We start from the raw sequence: 25,074 nt of genomic DNA on the forward strand, positions 1-25,074 counted from the left end.
TCCTCCACAACTAGACTGAAGAACAAAAGGACAACAACTTGTCTGTTCCCCTTCCCCGATTCCCCAATGCTGTTCCCCTCCCCCAATTCCCCAATAAAATATTTATTAAAAAAAGAGTCTTTGTGAATCCTGGTTGGGGGCAGGGCTCTGGGCACTTCGACGAAGGGTGACCCTGTTAAAAAGTCCAGCTTTCACAATGTGATTTACATCCTAGGTTGGGGGAGGCATGTCAGGTAATGACAGGCACAGTTCATCCTTGCCATGTTTGACTGGCGGTTATAACAGATTGGTGGTTCTACATTTATTTTTTAAAACAAACCAGCTTCTCCCCACCGACATCCTTTTAGACATGTGTACATTTTCATGTTTGACTGGGGACTGTATGCCCTGAGACAACCATCTGAGATCCTTATCTGCATAAAAAGGTTGACGATGGGTTTCACACACAGAGGGGCTACCCTAGTGCATCGGAGTGCTGGTCTATGATCACTCTTGTCTTGGCAAAGAACCTAGGATGCAGGGGAAATTAAGGCTATAAAGGGTAAGGAGCCATTTGTTCAGTAGGGATCAATAAAATGAAATGAAGTACCACAAAAATTGCAACAAAAGTTCAAGGGAAGCAGGCTGTGACAGACAGACCCTGCCAGCTTTGAGGGGTGATGTATTGGGTTGACGGAAAAGTCATGACGGATTTTTTCTATGTTTTTTGTTGCAAAAATGTGTCATGACTTTTCCGACAACCCAATAGTTCTCTGTTTGTAATCCCAGGGCCTAGCACAGTGCCTGATGTCGAGCAGGTTTCTCATACATGTTTGTTGAATTAACTAACTCATAATTAACACATAAATCAAGGCAGAATAATATCATCAACACATTAAAGGCCAGAGAATGTTGGATTTATTTATGATGAGTTCATGATACAGGCAGGCCAAAGCCATAAGCACACAACCCACTTCTTTCAATATTTTTGTTCTTAATAACAAACAGCTGGTCCTACTTTTATCTCCACCCCTCCCTTTATTTTAACTAGCAGTGCAATGGCTGGCCTTCATCAAGAATAAAGGATCTAAACAGGGTGGTTTGGTAATCTATATTTGTCTGTTGCTTTGGATTCTGAGGTATAAAATTCTAATTCCAGGAAACTTTTCAATAGGTTCCCTAGGTGGACTTTCATCTTGTAAAACATGTTATTCTGAACCTATCATAAATAAAATATGTGCGAGTTTTAATAATATTGTGAAGAATCATATAAATTACAATTATGATGGCAATTATTTTTATCACATCTATTAGCAGAGACCAAGTCCCATCGTTTTCTTTTTTATGAGAGTAAAAGGCATTTCCCAAATAAGTACCTGCTTTTGCACCTCACATATCAAATCACATTAAAATCAAACATAATAGAATAACAGTGTCACAGAGGTAGAAAGTCTCTGAGACGTTGTTTTAAACATGCTCATACCTTTAATCATTTTCTGTTAATGTTAAGACCTGGCACAAAATTGATGCTGCAATTCCCAACGAGCTTTAATAACCTAGAATAAACTGATTTACAAAGCGACTAAGGACCCTTTAATTTCCCTTTATGAACACTTATGAAATTTCTAGTACTATGTAAATTCTGACGACTTGCAAACTATGTCAATATAACATTTCTTTCAATTCCTCTGAGGCAAGTGAATCCAGAGATGACATTTTGAAAATAGTTCAAATGTCAAGTGGAAGTTTAAACAAAGCAATTAGAAAAATTTCAGCCATGGTTGAATTTCAGAAAAGTATAAGCACTTCTTGCTACAAAAGGAGTTCAGAAATCCCTGTGCAATATTAATAAATGATGCACATTGTCCAAAGCATTCATTCACTCACTCATTCATTCATTTAACATTCCTTAGAGCATATGCTGTGTATAAAGCACTGTCCTTAGAATGGATAACAAATGTCTTATTCCCCACTGTACCCTGGAATGTACCTGGCATACAGTAGGTGTCCAATAAACAACACTGGATGTTGAATAAATAAATGAGTAAGAAACAACCATGTTCACATTCTGAGAAGTCTTATTTTCTTATAATACAAATATCAGCACATTTCCTACACTATGAATGGCCTAAAACACAACAACAGAACACTTATTTGGTTATGCTTGCTTTTGCTACAGACAGCTTGGATGCTGGAAACCAGAAAAATACACCAAAAGAAAACTAGAAATCACTGCAGAGAGAACACTTCCACTTTATTTAGCTGACAAGTGTCTAAGCAGACAATGACAAATGAGGTTGTATAATTCTAGGGAGAGCCAAGCAACTGTGACCTGTGTCAAAAAGGTATGCCATAGTTTACTTTAGGATAAGAGGACACCAAGCAAGAACACTACTTTGAAGGCACACGGACAATCTGAAGGGAAAGAAATTACTGGAATCCAAAAGGTTCTCTGATGGTCAACAGTGAAGCCTTCATTGATAAGATTTATGTAACAGGGGTCTCATAAAAAGAAACCTCACTTACCTTTTTATCATCCATGATTAATTTTGGGAAAAAAATTAGGCTTTTTAAAAAGATTGCTTACAACAATTTTCCTTTAATGGAAATGGGCCAGAAATGCATAGTCCCACCTGGTGTTTACACAGAGACAGCCTCTGCTCCAAGGCAATCAGTCCAGGAGAGGAGCAGCCTGTAATCACTGAATAGGAGCCACAAAGCCCAGCTACTGACATTGCTGCACTTTTACTCTGTGGGAGGGGTCTTCAAGGTCACCCTTCAAAGCCTAGTGATTCTCAGCCTACTTACTATTCTAATACCTTATTTATGTGATGTCTCAGCAGATGAGAAGCAGCAAATTAGAAGGCAGAGCCCCGGAAGAGAGAGGTGTACTGATAACAGAAGTGAGTGCTGACAAACCGAGCCCAAGTGAAGAAACCCAAACAGGACTGCGTTTGACGGCCCCAGACAATAATTACCAGTCCAAATGGAAACCTCATATCCATGATGGGATACATAATTTGTAGGTCCCGGTTCAAAATTAAAGTGCCAAGCCCCTTGTTCAAAAAATTATTCAGCATTTCCAGACAATGACAGCAGAAGATTAAACCAAGCACAAGGCCCTTCTGAGCAGGGGCCCCTTGCAGCTGTGTACGTAACAAGTCCACAAAGCTAAGCCTGCTTGTAGCATTACACTCAGTATGTATGACTGAAAATGAAAAGACACATTTAATGCACTTTGGAAAGCAATTCAGAAATATACATTTTTTGTTTGTGTCCTTAATGAGCTCAACTTCAGTTATCTGGGAAAAACACATATAATTCCTCCACCTCTGGAGATACTAGATATGACTAATATTCAAACATGCAACTTCAGTAACAAGCTCAGGATTCACCCTAAAACATAGGTTTTCCCTTTATTGTAAAGTGTTTTTGTCTTGTAAACAGCCTGTTTGTTCTCTTAAGCCTGAAAAATTTCCCATTTCTGTGTTCCTCCCCCACCTATACACAGAATCCAAATCCATAAAGCCTTATTAAATCAGAGAAGGATGAAAGCACAGAATGATTTACGTTATTTACCAGTCATTACAACTCAGCAAAGCATTGATGGAGAGCGCCTGAAAACATCTCTAATATTTCTATACATATGCAAGTGAATACAAATCCACCAAGTATATTTGGTTAGGTATAAAAGGGAGACTGGAGACTCTGGTTATCAAAATCCACTTGGCACTGACAGTCGTTTCATTGGGTACTAAAAATACTTAAATACTAAAATTATAAAAATATGTCTACATCTAGTTTCGTAATAACCATTTTAATAAATATCCCTATTTCCCGTGCACGAACATCATTTCTTCAGAGGAAAGCATTTCTCACTATGACAGGAAACAATTTAACTAAGTAAAAAATGAACAATTTAGTGTGTACATAGCCAAGATGAAGTATGTCTTTATAAAATAGGAAATTTTGCAGAGACGAGAAATTAACTTAAGTGGTAGGAGGTAAAATTGGATTTGTCTTGCTTGACAGAAGTATCTGCAATGACAACATATTTAAAAAGGGTGCACAGACGAAGGCTCAGTATTTTCTGCCTATACTAGCCTGTTTCTAACGTGATGGGTTTATTTTACATCTCTCACTCGTGTCCTCAGATGTTTTCGTTCCTAAAACAAAGAATATATATTATAATCATTTATTATTGCCCAGAAAAAAGTCCCATAAAAAACCTTAATATTACTAACTTAATCCTTTTATTGTAAAGCTGTGTGACACTAGCAAACAATGGCAGTTGATCGTGAAATACTTCTGGCCCATGAGATCTTACAGGGTTAAGTCCTTGTTTTACCATCCTTAGACCCTCTATATCTAACACAGTACCTGGTACCAGGTATACAGTAGGCACCCATAAAATGATGGGTGTAGACATATTTCTGTAATTTTACTATTTAAGTATTTTTAGTACCCAATGTGGTATATATCTGAGGTCTTCAATGCATTTATTTCATCAGACTGGTTCTTCATCAATTTTCAATTAGGGATTTTTTATAAACAAATTCTGTTGAAAGGCAAGAATGTTGAATATGTTTAATAACTACACCATAATAGTTAATATTTATTGAGCACTTCATATGTACAAGGCTTAGCTAAGTGTGTTATAAAGTACATTAGCCCTTTAATCCTTGCAACAACTCATTCAATGTCCCCATTTTTCAGATGGGGAACCTGAGCCATAAGATGTCAAAAACTTTTTCACTGCCATATGGCTGGTATGTGAATGAGATAGGACTCCAATCCAAAAGGAATCCAAGCTTCTCATGCATGTACTGGCTGAATTTCATAGGGTGAAATTCCTAGAATACAGGTGGTTATCACACACATCTTGTTCAACAGCTCAAGGATAACCAGAGTTGTCTAAAATAGGATAACTCACTTTTAACAGAACTTTTGGCAACTTTGTTTTATAGAACACTACAGATAAAGTTTAAACCCGTAAATATCCATCTAAGAACTATTAATAGAGACAGGGCTTAATCCAAGCACATACTGGAGACCACAAATATTTTAGGTTATGACCAACAGAATTTCACACATGAAAGATAAAAAGTGATAAGTCAACAATCAAACTAATGTAGATGAAAACTCCCAGCAACAATGTTTATAAAGACAAATACCTTCCACTGATCTCTCCCGCAAATACCAAATCTAAAGGCTTCATCTAGTCTTTAACCTTTGTGCAGAAACCAACATTAGAGAACATTTCTTCTTTCTTGAGCCTCATTTCTGACTTGGTTTCCACAGAAATAGTCTGTTACAGTCCTTTCACTAACACAAAGAGAAACCCATTTTAAACTTTGGCAAATTTACATGTTATTACTACAAGATATATGAGAAAATCTAAGGGCAAAAAAGTACATCTGAGTTTCACTAATATCTGAACCAGCCACTGAACAGACTTCAGAATCAAGCCTATTGGGGCAGCTGGTTAGCTCAGTTGGTTAGAGTGCAGTGCTCATAACACCAAGGTTGCCAGTTCGATCCCCACATGGGCCTCTGAGTTGCGTCATCAATTAGATTGAAACAATTACTTGACCTGGAGCTGATGAGTCCTGGAAAAACACACTGTTCCCCAATAAAATAAAATAAAAAAAAAGGATCAAGCCTATCAGAGTTTGTCTCTCTTGGCTGCTTCATGCACATAGCCACTGTCTTTATCTGTTTGGGCTATTACAACAAGATACCTTATACTTGGTGGCTTATGAACAGAAATTTCTTCCCCACAGTTCTGCAGAATGGAAGTCCAGGGTCAAGATGCTAGCAGATTCGGCATCTGGTGAAGGCCCCCTTCCTGGCTGATAGATTATGTCTCCTAGCTGGAGTTCTCACACAGTGGGAAGGGCGAGGGATCTCTCTGGGGTCTCTTTTATAAGGCCATTCATCTTATTCATCAGGGCTCTGCCCTCCTGACATAATTACCTCCCAAAGGCCCCACCTTTAAATACCATCACATTTGGGGTTAGGTTTCAACACAGGAATTTTGGGGGGACACAAACATTCAACAACAGTTCTCACGTTTACAACTTCTCAATTCCACCATGGCCAGAAATGATCCCTGAATCCCTGGAAGTACCTGGAAGACAGACTCTCAGTCCCAGTGTCTATTCCCATCTAGTTAGCTGGGCAAGGAGGGGAGGACTTGGGGTTCTCGGAGAAAAGGGATGGTGCTGTGGGCTAGGCAGATACCTCCAAAGTTATTTACAAGGTGTCTTTTCTGTGACATTTCAGGCCTGGTTCTCCTTTTCACGACACCCAACAGACTGTCCTCACTACTCCTGTTCACCTATTCTCGTGTCACCGCGTCCTGGGTAACTATTTCTACATTGCCTCTGCCATCAGTTCCCTTCTTTCCTTCCCTTCAATGCCACTGTCCTTTATAGACTCAAAGACTAGCAGAGAAGGAAGTGGTCTCAAGGGCTTTAATGGCAAATAAATATAACTTCTCAAACCCATTCCCCATCAGTGTTAGGTTGAACAGGATACCAAGTATGGGTGCAATATGGAAGGCTGTTGTTATACGTTATTAATGATGCCTATCATGGGAACAGGAAACAGAGCGGCCGCACACATCAGGTACTGATGGTTCTGATGCTGGTTCAAACTCATTGATTTACAAAGTGAGGATTATGAGGCCTGCAGAAATGACGTAAACTTGTCCATTGTAGTGTTAGGGACTGGATTAAAATCTGGATAACAATTCCTACTCCGAGTGCTCTTTCCAAGGCATCTTATTATTTTATTCTTGGGAATTAGATATACCTAAAATAGGGAGAGAGGTTTCTAAGAGCCTGAGAGAGGGCTATCTAGCTCTCTAACAGTCCACTTTTCAGCAACAACTGAATTTAGATCACATATGTGGAAGTCAACATGGCCTATGGACACAATCTTATAAGATGAGACTTAATGAACTTATAGGTAAAGGGTTATGCTTATTTGCAGTTTGAAAACACCAACTGCCTAAGGACTGAATCACATAATGTGAATGCTAAATCAGCAAAAACAAATTCTGTACTTGTGAAGGCAATATCATTTTACATGCAAACTACTTTTTTAAAAGTACTTTACATATATTAACTCATTTAATCTTGGTGGCAAGCCAGTTCATCAGTTACTATAATTTTCCCCATTTCCACAGAGGAGGACACTGAAGCTCAGAGAGGGTAAGTAGAGTGCCCAACTTCACACAGCTAAGAAGTCACACAGCTCAGATGCAAATGCAAAGATATCTGATCCTAGTGTCCAAGCTCTTGAAAACTACTCCATGGTGTGTCTCTTCTTCCCAGTGTTATGATGAAACCTAACTATGACTGTGCATGGCAAAGTGCTAAACAAATATCTGTCATTTTGCTATGAAGTAATGAGACTGCTATTCATAACTCACTGCGTGATGGTTTCCTACTTTTATTGTCAGAGTCCCATATGCTTTCCTAACATAATCTACCTCAATATGAATAGAATTTACAGATGTTTAAGACACTTGTACGTTTTTATATGAATGTCAGAGAAACAAAGTCAGTCACAGCTTATGACAGACCACAGCATAAAGAGGATTTCAGGTTCTCAAAGGCAATGGTGAACCTACACGTCATCCTATAGTAACCTTTCAGGCAGAAACTTCCAGTGTTTTGAAAGAAAAGTAGTTCTAGAGAATATACTTTAAAAACCTGAGAAATGACAAAACAACAGCCTCTGATGAGATCTGATTTATGAAGCATGTCAATGCCAGTCAATAGTAGCTTCCACGTGGACTCGTGCCTTATAGAAAAGCACTTCCATGACCAGCCCTATGCAACAGGGGAGGACCGTCCATGACAATCTTTCAGAAGTCTTAAAATCATTACAGCATTTCAGTGCCACACAAGTTTCTCTTCAAAACTCCTATCGCTTTTAGAGCTATCCAAATACTTACACTCAACTAGGTCAAAAGTACTACAAAACAAAACAAAAAACTAATCAAATCCAGACATGACTAGTGGAAAAACTGCTGAAATCCTTAACATTCAGTTTAGTAAAAAGAACACTGTACTATGAGCCAGTGGCCCTTGGTTCTCCCAACTAGCTTCTGAGCCCTTAGGAGAACTCAGCCTTCCCACCTGTACCCTGACAGTGCACCTTCTTTGAGTTTCCTAGGAAGGCCATAACCAAGTACCACAAATTGGGTGGCTTGAAACAACAGAAATGTATTCTCATATGGTTCTGAAGGCTAGAGGCCCAGTCAGGGTGTCGGCAGGGCCATGCCTGAAGGCCCAGGGGGAGAACCTTTCCTTGTCTTTTCCTGGCTTCTAGTGATTGCTGGTAAACCTTGGCATTCATTGGTCTGTGGCAGCATAACTCCAATCTCTGTCTCCATCTTCATAGGGGGTCTTCCCTCTGTGTCTCTGTCCCTGTGTTCAAATTTCCCTCTTCTAATAGGGACACCAGTCACTGAATTAGAGTACACCCGAATCCCAAATGACCTAGTTTAAACTTCATTATATCTGCAAAGACCCTATTTCTAAATATGGTCACATTCAGGGGTACAGGGGGATTGGGAATTCAAACATATCTCTGTGGGGGACACAACTGAACCCATAACACCCCTTTAAAACATGAGAGTGCCTACAACCATGTGAAAGATTTCCCTGAGCTTCAAAGTTCGAGGATCATTAACGTGTTTACTGAGTTTGCTCATATTTTTCAAATTTGATAGCACTTGTCTTTAGCATTATGGACCATTAATCAGACTAACCTTAGCTCTGCGCTGACTATCTGGGTGACCTTGAGCCAGGAATCTAGGTGCCCAAAGACCCAGTTTCTTCCCAGGTTCGTGGTGAGAGGTAAACAAGCTAATACATGAAAACACCAGCATAGCTCCGGGCATAGAACACAGCTGTGCTCGGGGTTCAGGTTCCTGTTCCCACCCTCCCATCATACCTGGGCAGGAGCGGGTGCACACCCAGGGAGCATCCAGGAGTCTCTCGCTAACAATGGCCTGCGAGAATGAATAGAGGCAGGCAGTGGTTTCAATTAAAATGCACTGTTTTGCTCAGAACAGAAGAAAGTAATAAACAGACGCAGTAAATTACTGCTGTGGAATTAACGGCCAGATAGAAGAAATAAAAGGGAAATTTATAACCTTAATCAATCAGTCTCTCTTTCTATACACACACACACACACACACACACACACACACACACACGCACGCATGCGTGCACCTCCATCATCTGCTTTATTTACATGACTCTATCACCTCCCAAATAATTCTCAGGCATTTCCAGGAGCAGCTATTCCAGCTGCTGAGCTTTAGAGGCAGTCTCGATATTCCGGAAGACTGCCCCTCTTCTCCACTATCCCAGCTGGGCTAGCAGGACACAGGAGCAATGGAAGTCAGGCTTCACCGAGAGCCACACAGAACGCCCAGCACCGTGCCCCTCTAGGAGGCGCCTCTCAGCCACCTCCCAGCCAGGCAGCAGTATCATTGCTCTTCTCTCCAGCTTGTGCGCCTGCTCAGTCCTGTCTTTCTCCCTTTCGCCGAGGTTCCCTCTCCCTGACTGTAATTCAGTTTTATAATATAAAATCAGCCCCTGGAAATCCTTTTTCCAAGAAACAGTTGTATGAACTCAAAGATCTGAATCTTATAAATGGGATAAAACACTTGATGTTGCCTAACTAGCGGCCGGGTCCATTGAAGTTTGACTTAATTTGGGGGAAAAGGGTTCCTTCCTATTACTGATAGTGGTACCAGTTCCCACTTAGCTAAGTCTTTCCAGTGCTATGATGTATCCAAAGACGGTGATCTGGGACACTGGTCTAAGTCCCAGGAATCTACCAGTTCCTGGGGCTTGTAAATGAGCACCACGTACTTTTAAGGGCTGTCGAAGAGCTCCAAAAGCATTCATCTAGATACACGGCTGCACAATCCCCAACTGAGGTAAACATGATTCTTTTTTTTTCTTTTTTTTAATCTCTTTTATTCCAGGAAAGAAACAATCCACATATGTATCTGTCAGAAGGCTGACAGAAGGAACAGAATTTGGAGCTGCTTAAACATTTCAAGGGAATAAACCCTGGAACCCTCAAAATAATCTCTTCATGCTGTCTTCTGAGAGCACTATTCAAGACTGACTCAGAGGAGAATTTTGTTACCAGCCAAATCCTCTCCAAATACTGAGTTGAGAAAATGATAATTTCATCCACATTCATTCGGTTTGAAGTTCTGTTATTGTTTTTATTCTTTTTTTTATAATAGATTTTATTTCAAGTATTCATAGAACCTTCAAAATACAAAGAACCTGAAGTCAGAAGGAAATGAGAGGAGGCTTTGGATTTCTTCCCCTTTTTATTTGGTCATTTTATTATTAATGATATATATGTATGCATCTATCTAGATATAGGTATATGCACACACACGTTGTTTTTCAGTTAACAATACCATCACACCTCCATAACCAGTAATTCATTCCACACAGGGAGCTTTGTTTAGGGCCATATGTAATAAAGTCCTACAAAATAGTTCACATTCCTTCCATGGTTCTCACTGGGGGCAATTTTACTCCCGGGGGACATTCAACAATGTCAGGAGATGTTTTGGCTGTCACAGCTAGGGGGAGGGATGCTACTGGCATCTAACACAGGCCAGAAATGCTGCTAAACATCTTATAATGCATAGGACAGCTCCCCTCCCCTCCTCCATACACACACACACACACACACACACATACACACACACACACACACACACCAAAGACTCTGCCAGTCCAAACTCTTAACAATATTGAGATTGACAAACTCTGAAATTGGTACTTGCTTTCACAACCAGCAATGAAACAAAATCAAGCCACAGGAAGGCAGAGCCAGAGTCCACACCAGCGGAAGGCACACTTTCCCATCTCGTAGCCACCGTGACCAAGCATTCTACACCCTTAGAACCCCCCACCCTCATCACCCCAGCCCACAGCTGAGAGTTGATCAAATGGGGAAACACACAGCCTCCTCAGGGACATAATGGCAGTGCAGAAAAGTTCACTTTGTCCTTGTTCATTTGGAGCACATGCACAGGGATGCAAAGGTCACCGCTGAATTTAAATAACCCCCCTGTGATAAATCTGCATGAGCCCGATTTGTTCTAGGGGACTTCTTGGATTAAATGAACACAATTTAATGTTCTATAGGACAAGGCCTCCTTTCATGGCTGAAAGAAGGCGTGAGGATGATTTACAGTTTCATACATACTCATATGCTACATTATCCCCTTTGCGCCTGTACTTACGAATATTAACTCATCATCCAGCAGCCATTTCTACCCATTCAGGAGAATTTAGCTTTCGATTAGGAAGAAATAAGGAATAAGAGGCGGTAACAAGAGATTTCTACAATTCTCACTCCATAGAAAAAACACTAACATTTGTGCCCTTGTACCTTCACCTTGTCTGTTTTCTTTTTAATCTCTGATTTTATACATGAAGTAAGGCGTCCTTCTGTTTTCCAGGAAAACGTGGTTTGCTAAGCAGATTACGACCAAACAAAGCTGTGCGTAAACCTAAGGCTTTGCTTACTTAAGATTATTTTGAGCACCACTGTCTTATGAGCTGACACTGTTTTTATAATGATATACTAGTATCAAATGTTTGTGTATTCATTAAAGTAAGTTTGAATTTTGCTTTAGTAACAAATTCTGTTTAATTCTATATATTTGGAAATAATACAAGCATATCCAAATATATATAACCCCGATTTTTTATTAACCGCCATTCTTAGCAATCTGTTTTGCTCATGGACAACAAAAGGGACAGGATTTTCATTTTTCTCCACTTCATAAAACAGGAAATATAAGCAAGGATATGAGAGTTGATTGGGTGGAGGGGAGTAGAGCAAACACTTTGAATTCCTAGTCAAATCTCAAAACTCCAGCACTATAAGGCAAGAGTGAATGAATAAATTAAGAAGTTGGCTACCTTGTCCTCAGGTGCATCTCTCAGCATCCTGTGGCCTCCCTCTCTTGTTTCTCTTTGGATGCTGAAGTCTATAGCCTTCCTAACCAGGCTCTCAGGGTAGCAATACTGGCCTCACCTGGGGCCTTGTTAGAAATGCAAATCATTGGGTTCTCCACCAGCTATCTATAGTCTAACAAGCTGGATCAGTGATTATTACAATGCTCAGGTATGGCCTAGATTCCTCTCTCTGTTACCTCTTCTGTTGACACTTAAACCCACTATGTCTTATACCATATACTAAAAGGCAAGGTGATATGACTTAGAGTTGATCCAAAAAGGAAAGATATCCAATATTTTAATAAGCTTCTCTCCTACTTTAATAGAGGAAAATGTCAAACCCCAAAAGAATCAATAGTTACGGGTAGAATTTGAGGTGTCCTGCAGCAGACACAATTTGGAAGAGGAGCTCTACCTCACAACTCACCTGGTGGGGAGGGCAGCTGGTCTGTCTACACATAAAGTACACTTTGCTCAGGTTTATCCCAAGATGCTCACAGAAAGTAAAAGGAAGCTGAGCTTCACCTCCACTCAAATACAGGTGAAGGTGCCAGTGACCAGAGCCTGAGCCAAAGGGAGACCTACACCTGCAGGAAGGAATTTAGAAACCCTGTATTCTGGTTAACCAACCATCAAAAGATCTGGAGTAAGCAAGGATTGCCTTCACAGAAACTTCACAACACAGCATATGCTAATCCTGGATTTATGTTTTAACAGGGGCAAAGGAAAGAATAAAGGGATCTCTCTTATGTATGTTTCTCCCTCTAAAAGTAGGCCTCTCAGAAGAAAGATATAAAAACACACATTTTAACATATTATACTATTATATAAAGGAAGAGATCATCAAACCAAAAAAGAAAACAGATATGCATATTTGCTACCTCTAATATCTTACAATACTCCAGACATTAATGATTCTTTGAAAATTCCTTTCCTAATGAATAGTGCCTCTCAAACTAGCTCCAGTAGCAATGGATGGGTTTCAAGGTCAGCTTAACTTGTTTCTATTCTCTGGGTAGTCTGGCTTTTCTCTCTGCAGGGCCCACTTTGGGTCCTTGCCCCAGCCCCTCTTACACCAGCTGGCAATGACCTCCACCCAGCTTTGACACATTACCCAATTCACAGCTTACATGCCACAGAGTCTGAGCATTTCTTTTCATAAACAGCCTCACACTCTTGCTCAAACACATCGTATGCATGATTCCTATATTTTCCCATGAGATGAAACTCCCTAAGTGCAGACACTGTCTGATATTTCTGTTATATCACCCATCCTGCCAACATCTGGGGTCTAGAACAGCAGCAACACAGAGCAAGTGCACCATACAGTTTATAACACTGAATGGAAGGCTCCAGTGCTACATACCAACCAGTAGAAAAAGACGTTGCTCTCTTTGAAGTATGCCTTCCTCAAAAGACAGTGGAGTTGTACACTTGCAGCTTACACAAACTTCATTCCAGTGTGGAATACAGGATGACTGATAACAACAACAACAACACACATTCATTGAGTGTTCTACCAAATGCTGGCATACTGGCCCTGTGCTAAGTGGATTCCATACTGTAGACATGGCTAAAATAAACATTCCAAAACCCTAGAGGAATTTCCCACACCTGTTCTCCCACGTCAGCCTGGATGACCAATCAGTGGCCAGTTTGGATTTCATTGCAAGTGCTGGAAGGAAGCTTTTGAGTCCCTGTTTACCCAAAGAGGCAAGTGAACACCACCTGTTGGGTGTCTTCTGTTCAGAACATGTGGACAGGGCTGTCGTAACTGACTAGCTAAGATGCATAAGCAAGGAGGCTGCATTTGATTGAATCCAACTGCTCAGCCTGGAATTCATCAAGGGTTCTCTTGTACAGGCCAGAAAGGACCTCGTAGCATGACAGCTTTTGTTTTTCTTCTTAAGCCACAGTAATTGCTGAAGAAGGTCCACTGACTACTGAGTCTACGTGATTTTAAGTCTGGTCAAGTAAAAAGCAGTTCTTTGGGTAGAGAACAGAGTGTTTAACAGAGAAATCTCTCTTGCTTCCTGGGTCCAGGACATCTGTTATCTACAGCAATCTGTGGACCATAAGTGTTGATATGATTTGACTTTGCATTAATCATTTTAATCATTATTTATTATGTAGCACACTGCCAAAACAAAACAAAACAAAACTCCATAAATTTCAGCTCTACCACAGAGGAAGGAATGAAAGGTCAGTTTAATAGTCCACATCCAATTTTTAGTTGAAAAAAATCGAAAGCACAAAACTTTCCTAACTATACAGGGGATAACTATACAGGGGAGGTACATCCTCAGCTTCACTACTGAAAAATGTTACATTACCATAACTATTTTAGGCAAATGACTTTAGAGGAAGGAAGAAATACCAAAAATTAAAGTGTCCCTTTAAAGAGTTAGTTGAGCTGGCTGAAGTTTGCTCCATAGACATCATGACACTTAGAGCGACAAACTTAACAACAATTACACCAGGCTTATGGTGCCGCGAATCTCAAAAGAAATACACATAATAATAACATGATTCTTACAGAGCTTTGTAGTTTACCGACAGCCTTCAAACACATCATGGCATTCGTCTTTTATGGGCAACCCCTGTGAAGTTAAGTAAGGTCATTCTCATTTTCCAGATAAGACTCTGAGGCCCCAGGAGATTACACGACATGCCTGTAATCAGAGCTAAAGCAGCCAGGATGGGCTATCAGCCTGTGCTGCAGAGCTGCAACATGCCAGGCGCTATGCAGAGCATTTCCTATAAGGACTCCCGTATTCCCTACAATAATCCTGTCTCACTGAAAACTGAAATTCAGAAAAGATTCAGGCACTTGCCCAAGTTCACGAAGCTGGTGAGGCCAGGACTGTCTGATGTAGTCTATGTTTTCCTGTTTCCCAGTTAGGAAGTGCAGAGCAAGTATTTGAAACCCAGGGCTTACAATCTTAAGTGTTACCTCCTCCATGAAGCACTCCTTGACCATCACTCTTGGCAACCTTATATTGAGTGAAACTTCTATACCATAATCAATTACTGCATTCCATTGTACCATGAATATTTGTTAATTATTTTAATTTCATGTACACTTGGGTCCCTGAAACAGTTAGACCACATTTTAATTTCATAACTCTATTAATTAGATCTTGTTTGGAAACTGGTAGGCATAATATATGCTTGGTGAGTGAATAAATGGATAAGCCAAGTGCAGGGTTTTCTTATCATGTGTCTGAGAATTACAAAGTACACTATATTTATTTTAGGCAATTTAAAAAGTTAACCTAAACTGTTATTCCTGTCACAAACGCTTTTTAAAAATCTATGGCAAGAACAGAGACATTATAAATATAATGAAGCCTCTTATTAGGCAAAATAGGCCAAGTTAGAATGCAATACTTTCTGAACATTCATGCGCAAACTTTCAAAAGCTGCATACAAGATAGTTTTTGTTATAGGAGTCTATACGCTCTCTGCACATAATGTGTATTCTGTGTTCTTCACATCCAACCCAAATTCTTCCCTGTGACACTTATTCTTTCTTTATTTTCGGTGGTAAGTGAAGGAGAACAGTTGAAACTGCCCTTTGGCAGTGTCTTTAAACTTATCATAGGATGCTGGGCTCACTGTTAACAATTCAAGTGGCAATGGAATCAAGATTGAAGATGTAAAATCTGACTTGGGGTGTGTCAGATTCCACAGGGGCTATGAAATGTAGAGATGTTTGTGCCCTCACCATCTTTACTGTGACTTTCTTTAAATCATTGTTCTCTCATGACTTTCTGAAGTATCTGAATTCATTTATCTGTCACCATATTACATGGAGCCCTTTGTTATAGTAAGAAAGAATCAGGAGGGACTTCCCAGCACAGCTCAGGGGTGTTTAGGTGCACGAGAAGTTTTGCCTACTTCCTAGGCTCTGAAAGGTCGGGCTAGGCTCCACATCTCTGAGACTTCTCCTTTAAGTTCAAGCAGGTCTCATTTATACACTGATAGCTGATGACCACTAAAGCTTTGTCTTACAATGAAATGCAAGTCAAAACCTGATTCAACACTGTGAGAATGCTAAACTCTCCTTAACAAAATGATTGACCACTCATAATTAGAGAACATCAATAGTGTTAAAAAAAATAAAACCTTGGCGTTCTCTTCAAATTATGTTAATGGGAAACAGACATTTATAAAATGCTTGGGGTCAGATGTATGTTTCTACTTCAACAAACATAAGCAAGAGAAATATCTATCAACTCAAGCAGTAGTTTGTTCAGAAACCTGAGCACGTCTACACCAACAAATATCAACCTACCCTAACTTTTTACCAGAATTGACTCACTTGCCCAGGATGAGTTAGCTATAACACCATTTTTACATTCTTCTAAATGTCAATTAATTAAAACTCTATCTATCACAACTCTCACTGAGTGCTTTACTCCCTTGTGAAGATCTAATAGAGGAAAAGCACAAGAAAACAATGAACTGAGATTTACTCTACACAGCATTTTCCCCCTGGATGTACTTGTCTCAGAATGCATTCAACCAAATTCCACACCTGCCCTTTCTGATCCTTATTCAACAAATTAAGTGTTCATTCCAATGTCTAGGGATTTTTTGAGCAGAAGACCAGAAAATAAAAGATTGAGACACTGGAAGTTCTTCCAAACATTGACACTTCATTGATGGGTTGGTGAGAATCACAACACATCTGGGACTAAAAGTTAAGGCTCTAATCGTTTACAGAAAAGGGGACTAAAACCAAGCAAGGACGAAGTTCCCAGAAGGAGGGGTGTCACAAAGCCAGCTACCCCCAGAACCCAGCATTGGCCAGGTTACTCTCTCCCAGGAAACAGAAAGGCAGCGGTTGGCCCTCTGAGTACCCTGGGAACCACTTTTTATTATTATGAGGAAAGCAAATGTAAGGCTTTTTGTGAAAGCCTCTGGTTTTTATTAGATCACTTCACCTTGGTATCAGCTAAAATTAAAACAATACCAACCAGGGCCGGCTGAGTGGCTCAGTTGGTTAAGAGCTCGCTCAAGAGTGCGAGCTCCGAGCCAACAGCGGTTTGATGCCTGGCCCGAGCTGAGCTGCCACTGAGCTGCCAACAGGTAGCAGGATGGCTCAGCCATAAAAACCAAAAAAACAAACAAAAATAAAACAAAACAAGAACATACCATCCAGACAAGTAGGACACTTACCTTTTCAGAAACTATCCCCAGAAAAGAGGATACTGTTCTCCTCACAATAAAATAAATAAGGGGATAAATAAAACAATATGAATAAGATTGTGTCAGGCTGATGGATATAAAAGTTGTAATACCAATTTTAAAAAAGCCACAGGAGCGTTCCCTTACCTGTTTTGATATTGATGGCAAAAAAGTTCTGAGGATTCCCACTTGTAATCCTGTACGTCAGCTTTTCATTGGAACTAGAGTCAGGATCTTCAGCCTGGATCTGAATGACAGACACCTCCTTTGGAGAGTTTTCCATGACAACAGGATAATAAATGGGTTCCGAGGTCAGCGGGGCGTTGTCATTCACATCTTCAATTTCAATGTAGACCTCGATAGTGGAGTAGAGTGGAACAACACCCCGATCTGTTGCATACACTGTCAGCCAGTATGACCCCATTGTCTCTCGATCAAGAATGTCTGCAGTAGAGATGACTCCTATGAGAAAACAGAGAAAGCATGATTGCTACTGCAAAACTGGAACACACTGAATAAATATCCCAAAGTCAGGAGAGCTGTGCTAAGTAATCGTGGCATATGGAAAAAAAAAAGAAAAAGAAAAAATCCATAATATGAGGTTACATTAAGATGTTTCTCTTTACATAAGAAAATTACTTTCTGCAAAACCCTATTAATAGTTCTACCATTGGAGAAGTATGATTACATTCACAAATACCTTATTTAAATTTTGGGGGTAGACATATCTCAACACACGCACACACAACACAGAAGAGACAATAGGAAGCAATAGGAACAGGTGGGGAATAGGTCAAAATACTTCCCATGCTGCACGGGAAATTAGAGCAATGCCAGGTCAATATCTCCATTTGACCTGATCTTGAATTGATTTCCTATGCAGCAGAAAGCTCTCCCAGGGTAAATTATTTTATGTGTTCATTCACAAAAATGTAAAAGGCCTTTCAAATGTTCTTTTGCCTATTAGGATGAAAAGTATTTTGCATGCACAGATGTAAGCCTTCGTCACACTGTTTCCCTGAAAATCCAATGTCACAGTTATTCCAAACTATCAGAAAAGAAGCCATACCAACACACTTTCTGAATAAACTCTAACCCCCTCAAGAACTCTACAGAGGGCCCTGAACAAACTCTGAGCCACTGTGAAAGATACTTTTGGAGAGTCCTTTTAAATTAGGAGCAGAAAAATGCCCCATCTCTTCCCTCCCACCTTTCTCATTTCATGGTTTAAACAAATGCCAACCAGGAAATCAGATGTCTGCAAGAAAAGTCAGAGAAAACACAGTGCTCCTTGATGTCTTTCCAGCCCTCACCCAAATCACCCGTCTACAGAAACTTACTATAGGAACAGGACCATGAGCACTTCCACTGTGACGGGGAAACCCTGGGGCTCAGCTTATACAAACTCTAAAAGCAGTCAGGATGCTCATAGAAGGCATGGAGTTCATGTCATACCCTAAAGGACATCCATGGAAAGAGTCAAGAAACAGTTATCCAATTCTGGCCTGAATCCCGAAATCTTCTGTATTCCTGTTAGACTGTATTAGGCACACAATTTGGCTTACAGACCCTGCATAAGCAAACTGTCAAGAACATCAACTGGGAAGGTGGAGGGCATCTGTCCAAAAACAGGTTGAAATACTTAGTTACCTAAAACTCATAACAGCTAAACTATTCAAAGGAGATAACCCAAATGATACTGAAGTTTCAGTTCCAAAGTGATCCACCAAAGAATCCTGCACAGTTGTTATGCCATGCAGCAAAAGGTAATCTTAAATATTCTCAATGGAAATACAGAAAACGTAATGGGTTCCTGTAGATTCATGGGTGATACCTGGAAGTCAGAGCAAAAATGCTAATATGGCATTAGAAGAGTATATATCAGAAAACAAAGGAGAAAAACAGGGAAATTAAAAAACAATGATTAAGGTCCAGAGAAGGCTCTGAGAGCTGGAGACCTGGCCATGTGTGAAAACATCTATGAGTGCAGGACACAGGCCTATCACAAAACCATGGCCAGTTTGATGGAACACTCGCAGTAGTCACAGCCCCAGGCCACCATGCAGACATGGCTTGTGCTTGCCACCCAGGGGAACTGGAGCTTGTCGAATCAGATGGTCAAGTGACAAGGAATCAAGCAGTGCCTGGAATGAAGACCAAGAGTAGGCAGGAAGGATGTGGGATGTGGGACATAGGTTGAAGAAAATGTTCTAATGGTGTTGGGAAGCACCTCTTAAATGACACCTGTCAATTCAATTCATAAGCTTCTTCTGGACCCTGTGCTGGTCACTGGAGGAGCAGAGATAAATGAGAAAGGATCTCTGTCTTCAGAGGACTCACAATCATGCTGAGAAGACAGATCTCGAATGAGGAGATCTGCTCTGAGGAGATAACTGCACAGCCAACAGCCAGGAGGACTCAGTCTCATCTGGTCGAGACTGATATACTGGGAAGGCAAACAATCTAGAGCCAGAAGTGAAATGGCATTTACTGGGAGGCAAGTGAAATGGGGGAAGCAAATGAAATGGCATTTACTGAGCATCTATGATGTGCTATGAGACTTGCAACACAACTTCCTCATAAGGTAGATTTTATAATTCTCTCCTATAGATGAGGGCATCAGGTCTCAAAAGTGAGTAGGTAACTTGACCAAAATCCCATGGCTAATTGTAGAAGAACCCAGGTCTATCTGCCTTGAATGCTCTATTGTAAAATCCAGACTCCATTACTTACTACCTGTTTGACCCTGAACAAGGTGTTTAAACCAAGCAAGCCTCGTTTTATTACCCATATCTCAGGGTTGTGGTGATCATGTAATTAAACGTAAGCCAAGAGTTTCCCAAAATGCTTACAACATAGGAGATGCTGAGTCTACATTAAATCAATGTGAATTGACAGCAATATCAAAAGCCTTGTGAAGAATGACCACACCCCAAAGCAAGGGGCAATCTTGAGAGAAGTTTGGGGTAGTCTAGCATGTTAAGTCTTTTTTTTTTTTTTCTTTTCTGGTCATGTGGCATTCTTGCACAGTCTTTGTGACTTGCCCATGCCATGCCCTTTCATGAAAATACCTGGCCTGATTGGGAAGTTGCAAAGTAAGGCCACTAACAAGAGAATGCACCTCAATAAGCGAGATAAAAGCAGCTGGGTCAGCTTTGCTTTTACCTTGCCTGGCACCCACCGAACACGCACTCATGGGCACTCACATGCACACAGACTTGCAGTCACAGAATTGCTCTGTGATCCCTGGAAGTCACTTGATTATCTTTTCTTGTACCTGTCAGGCTGGAAAATGATATATCAGAGACTTTGGACATGAAATGATTTTGAGAAATTCTTGGATGAAAGGCATCCAGTAATGCATATTAAAAATGGGTGGAATTTTACTCTATTTTTTAAATGAAGGGTCAGGCATGCACACTAGGAATTAGAATTCTCTCTCATTAAGATAAGCTCTGTCTATGGCTGTATTTACTCAATAACTAGCAGTGTGAATGCGTATCATGGAACAGAGTGTTCAGGCATCAGCCTCAAGATCCAAAATTTGAGGACAAAATGAAAATAAAGACTCTGAAATGTGTTAACAGTAATTATAAGATTCTTCTAGGCTCTGTATTAACCATATAACTACAACCAATATCCAGTGACAGCATGTATTTACCTCCTCCTATGCTCTCACAGCTAATTGTCTACATGGTCACAACTAAAAATAGAAATTTTCTATCAAACAAAAACTCACTTTTGAGGTCACCCAAGGATTACTAAAGTCATGTCACAAGCCCTTAGCTTTGTTACAACTACCATGCATTCTTTATTACTTTTTAAAACTGAGGCATAATTGACATATAATAAACTATGCATATTTAAAGTAAATAATTTGGTATGTTTTGATACCCATGAACCCATTACTACAATCAACATAACAAACATAACCATTATCCCTAAAAGAATCCTCCTTGCCATTTTCAATCCCAATTATAAATGTGCCCAATTTTCCCTACTGCCAGACATCAGATTAGCTTTCTGTTACTAAGGATTCATTTGCATTTTCTAGAATTTTATAGAAAATTTTATAGAGTCATACAGATATACTCTTTTTGCCTGACTTCTTTCGCTTTGAATAATTATTTTGAGATTCATCCATGTTCTATATATAGCAATGCATCATTCCTTTTTATTTGTAAGTACTATTCCATTGTAAGGGTAGAACACAATTTTTTAAAACAGTTGAATTGTTAAGGGATATTTAGGTCATTTTCAGTTTTTAGATGTTCTAAATAAAGTTTTTAAAAACATTCATATACAAGTTTTGTATGGAAGTACTCTTGATACTTTTAAGTAATTGTAAAAGTAGAATGGTTATGTCATATGGCAGGTCTATGTCTGCACCATTTTGAATTCCCACTAGCAGTAAATGTGGAGCATTCCGGTTGGTCCATATCCTCACTTATGGCATACTTGGCATGGTCATGTATCTGAATTTTAGACATTCTAACGGGTATAAACAGTGGCATCTCAGTTTTAATTTGCATCTTTCTGATCATGTTGAGCATCTCTAAAGGTGCTTGTTTCTATATGCATATATTGTTTGGGTCAATATTTAAATTGTTTATCCTTTTTTTAAATTGAATTGTTTTCTTATTCAAATTTGAGAGTTCTTTATATGTGAATAAAATTCCTGTATCAGATAAGTGATTTGCAAATATTATCCTCCAATCTGTGGTTTGTCTTTTCATTCTCTTACTAATATCTTTGGAAGAACTGAAATTTTAATTTTGATGATAGCCAACTTGTGAATTTTTTTTTTTTTGCAGATCATGCTTTTGGTATCTAAGAAATCTTTGCTTAATCTAAGGTCACAAAGATTTTTCTCCCACATTTTCTTCTAGAATTTAATAATCATAGGTTTTATATCTATCATAATTCTCAGTTAATGTCTGTAATATATGATGCTATGTATGGATCTAAGTTCATTTTTTTATATGTAGGTATTCATTGTTCCAGCCCATTTGTTGAAAAGACTATCTTTTTTCTCTATTGAATTCCTTTTGTATTTCTGCCAAAAATCAATTGATCACATAAGTAAGCATGAGTCTATTTCTGGACTCTCCATTCTGTTCCATTGATCTATTTGTCTGTGTTTACGCTGATATCACAGTATTAATGCAGCTTCATAATAAGTCTTGAAATCAGGAAGTTTAAGTCTTGTTAGTTTGTTCTTTTTTGCAAAGTTGTTTGGGCTATTCCAGATCCTCTGTGTTTCCAAATAAATTGTAGAATTAGCTTTAAAATCCATATAAATTTATAAAAACCTACTGTGATTTTGTCTGGGATTTCATTGACTCTATAGATCATTTTGGACAGAACTGACATCTTAACTTTGACTCTATTGATTCTTAAATCTCTCCATTTATGTATGTCTTCTTTTATTTCTCTAAGCAATGCTTTATAGTTCTATCATACAGATCTTGCAGATCTTTTGTCAAATTTATCCCTAAGTACTTCATATTTTTCATGCCATGTAATGACCTTATTATTTTAATTTTAACATTTGTTGTTACTATATAAATGATTGGTTTTTGTATCTTATATCCTGTAACCTTATTGAACTTACTTATTAGTTGTAACAGAGTTTTTACAAATTCCATAGTATTTTCTAGACAGATGATGATATTATCTCCAAATCAGGATAGTTTCACAACCACTATCATCACTACCATCTTCTCCACACCCAACACTATTCAATCATTGTGTGCTGGTACTATGCATGATAAGTGTAATAAGTGCATTCTTCATTATATTTTCTAAACTCCTCATTCATTCAGCAAATATTTATTAGTGCTAAGCACTCATGAGGTAATTACTATTTTTATCTCATTTATGTTACAGATAAGAAAACAGAGAGATTTAGGTTAAGTAATTTGCCAATGAACACTCAGCCAGTAAATAGAAGATCTATCGATAGTTCTCAAATGCTGCTCTGTCAAACTTGAGACCAGTTGTTAACCAAAACACTATGTTGTCTTCTTCATCCCTATGGATATCAAACTTGCACAGTATTTTGTGTCTAAAGAACTGTTTTCTCCTCTGATAGAGAAATGTCATTTTAACTGGGCAAACAACATTGAGTTAATAGTATATTTTCTTATATGTGTTCTCCATATTGATTGTAGAAATCATCAAAATGTATTTCTTGGTATGCCTTTGTAGACTATATAAAAAAAAACTGTACGGATTCTGTGCAAAGGGAGTTTGTTTTGATTTATAAAAATATGCAGAATATAATATTGTGACATATTCTTGGTCCTTTATCCAACACAGTCCTGGAGTGTTGATCTCCAGGAGTCTCCTTCCATCTGCCTGTTACAGAAAGTAGCTTCTAGAAGGAGAATCTCTGGTTGCTTAAAACAGTGCCTGGCATGTATTGTAGCTGACAATCGATAAATATGTGTTCATGAATGGAATAACTTCTGACACTGAATCAGCAATACATTAGTTTGCATCACTGATGAGATGTCAACCTCACTCAAATCAGGCCTCAAAGGGACTTGAACGATCACCAGATATATGTGACCCTCTAATGAAAGCATCCCTCCCACAACATCCTTGACCAAGTACCCAAGCTCTGCTCTGAGTCTGGCGACAGGGCACTCACTATTTACTAGGGAGTTTCGGCCAATGTAAAGTTCTTCACACTGAGGCAGAATTTGGTCTTTCTGATTTCGAATGCTATTTCTCCATGCACCTCCCCGTCCCCCACATCCCAGAATAAAACAGAACAAGCCTGCAAACCACTGTTCACCTGTAATAGCTCTCCACATATTAGAAGATGACCCTCTCTTTCTAGGGCCTTTCTCCTCCAGTCTAAGAATTTCATCCTCATGTGCCATGTAGGCTTCTAGTCCTTTCTTCCTCCTCATCTCTGTCTCTGAATCAACAGAACAGAGTATGACCTCTGTCCATTCACAAAAGTGTGTGGAGTGGAGGGGGAGACATAGGTGAGTAATGTATCTTATTAAAAAATAAACCATTCACAGTGAGCTTCTAGCATGTTCCAGGTAGTGTTGCTCAGTGGAGAAATGCAGGTGGAATATTCCGGTTGTGGACTCCTCCTATCCTTCACATTTTCATCTATCTCAGACAAGCTCAAAGTAGATTCAATTGAGAGGCTCAAATTTTATGCTGATATTTATGAAAATGTCATTTAAAAAAATTCTTCAGAAATACAGTTGAGGGTTTTTTATACTCTTTATTTTTGAGATATGCTTATGTTTATAACATTTTTCTTTTCCTATTTCATCTTTATTTGCTGTATAATAAAGGTAGTAGCAGGCCAGAATTCTTTGGGCATCTTAATATTTAAGCATATACACAAACAGATAGACAACCAGTATATATGTATGTATGCATATATGTATGTACTCATATGTATGTATGTATGTATATGTATGAGAAGTGTGCACAGCACAACCTGAACTGAAATTAGTTGATCCCAGCATGAAGCACATGCTAGCTACAATTGTTTTTATTCACAAACGGATATTAGAAAAAAATATGTACAGTGTTCTCATCAAATAAGCTCTAAATATTGGAGATGAAAGAGAAAAAAATGGATGGAGCTGTTCAGAATCAGATGACTATCATATGCAGCGTTACTCACCTTATTTACTTTCCAGCCATACCCCCATATGCCACATCCCTGGTCTCAAATGGCATATTGCCCCAAAAGAAATGACACTCAAACACCCACAGCGGTTCTAAAACAACCTGTCAACAAATAGTTCAAGGAATGCTTTGGGAGTCATGTGCTTATAACATGACGAAAATCACTATGCATAGGTAAGTATTATAGATTCTGAGGCAGTTAAAAAAAAA

The 25,074-nt window shown here is 39.2% G+C and overlaps 1 protein-coding gene across 3 annotated transcripts in view; it reads right to left on the reverse strand.

Annotated features, from left to right (window-relative positions):
- Positions 1-25,074, reverse strand: part of FAT3 (FAT atypical cadherin 3) — a 658,207-nt gene that overhangs the window by 345,562 nt on the left and 287,571 nt on the right. For all 3 annotated transcript variants that reach the window (XM_019663735.1, XM_019663734.1, XM_019663733.1), the window contains exon 3: positions 17,347-17,661. In XM_019663735.1, coding sequence (XP_019519280.1) covers positions 17,347-17,661 — 315 coding nt within the window. The remainder of the gene's footprint in view (positions 1-17,346; positions 17,662-25,074) is intronic.

Source organism: Hipposideros armiger, unplaced genomic scaffold (assembly GCF_001890085.2).
Source record: "Hipposideros armiger isolate ML-2016 unplaced genomic scaffold, ASM189008v1 scaffold_402, whole genome shotgun sequence".
NCBI lineage: Eukaryota > Metazoa > Chordata > Mammalia > Chiroptera > Hipposideridae > Hipposideros > Hipposideros armiger.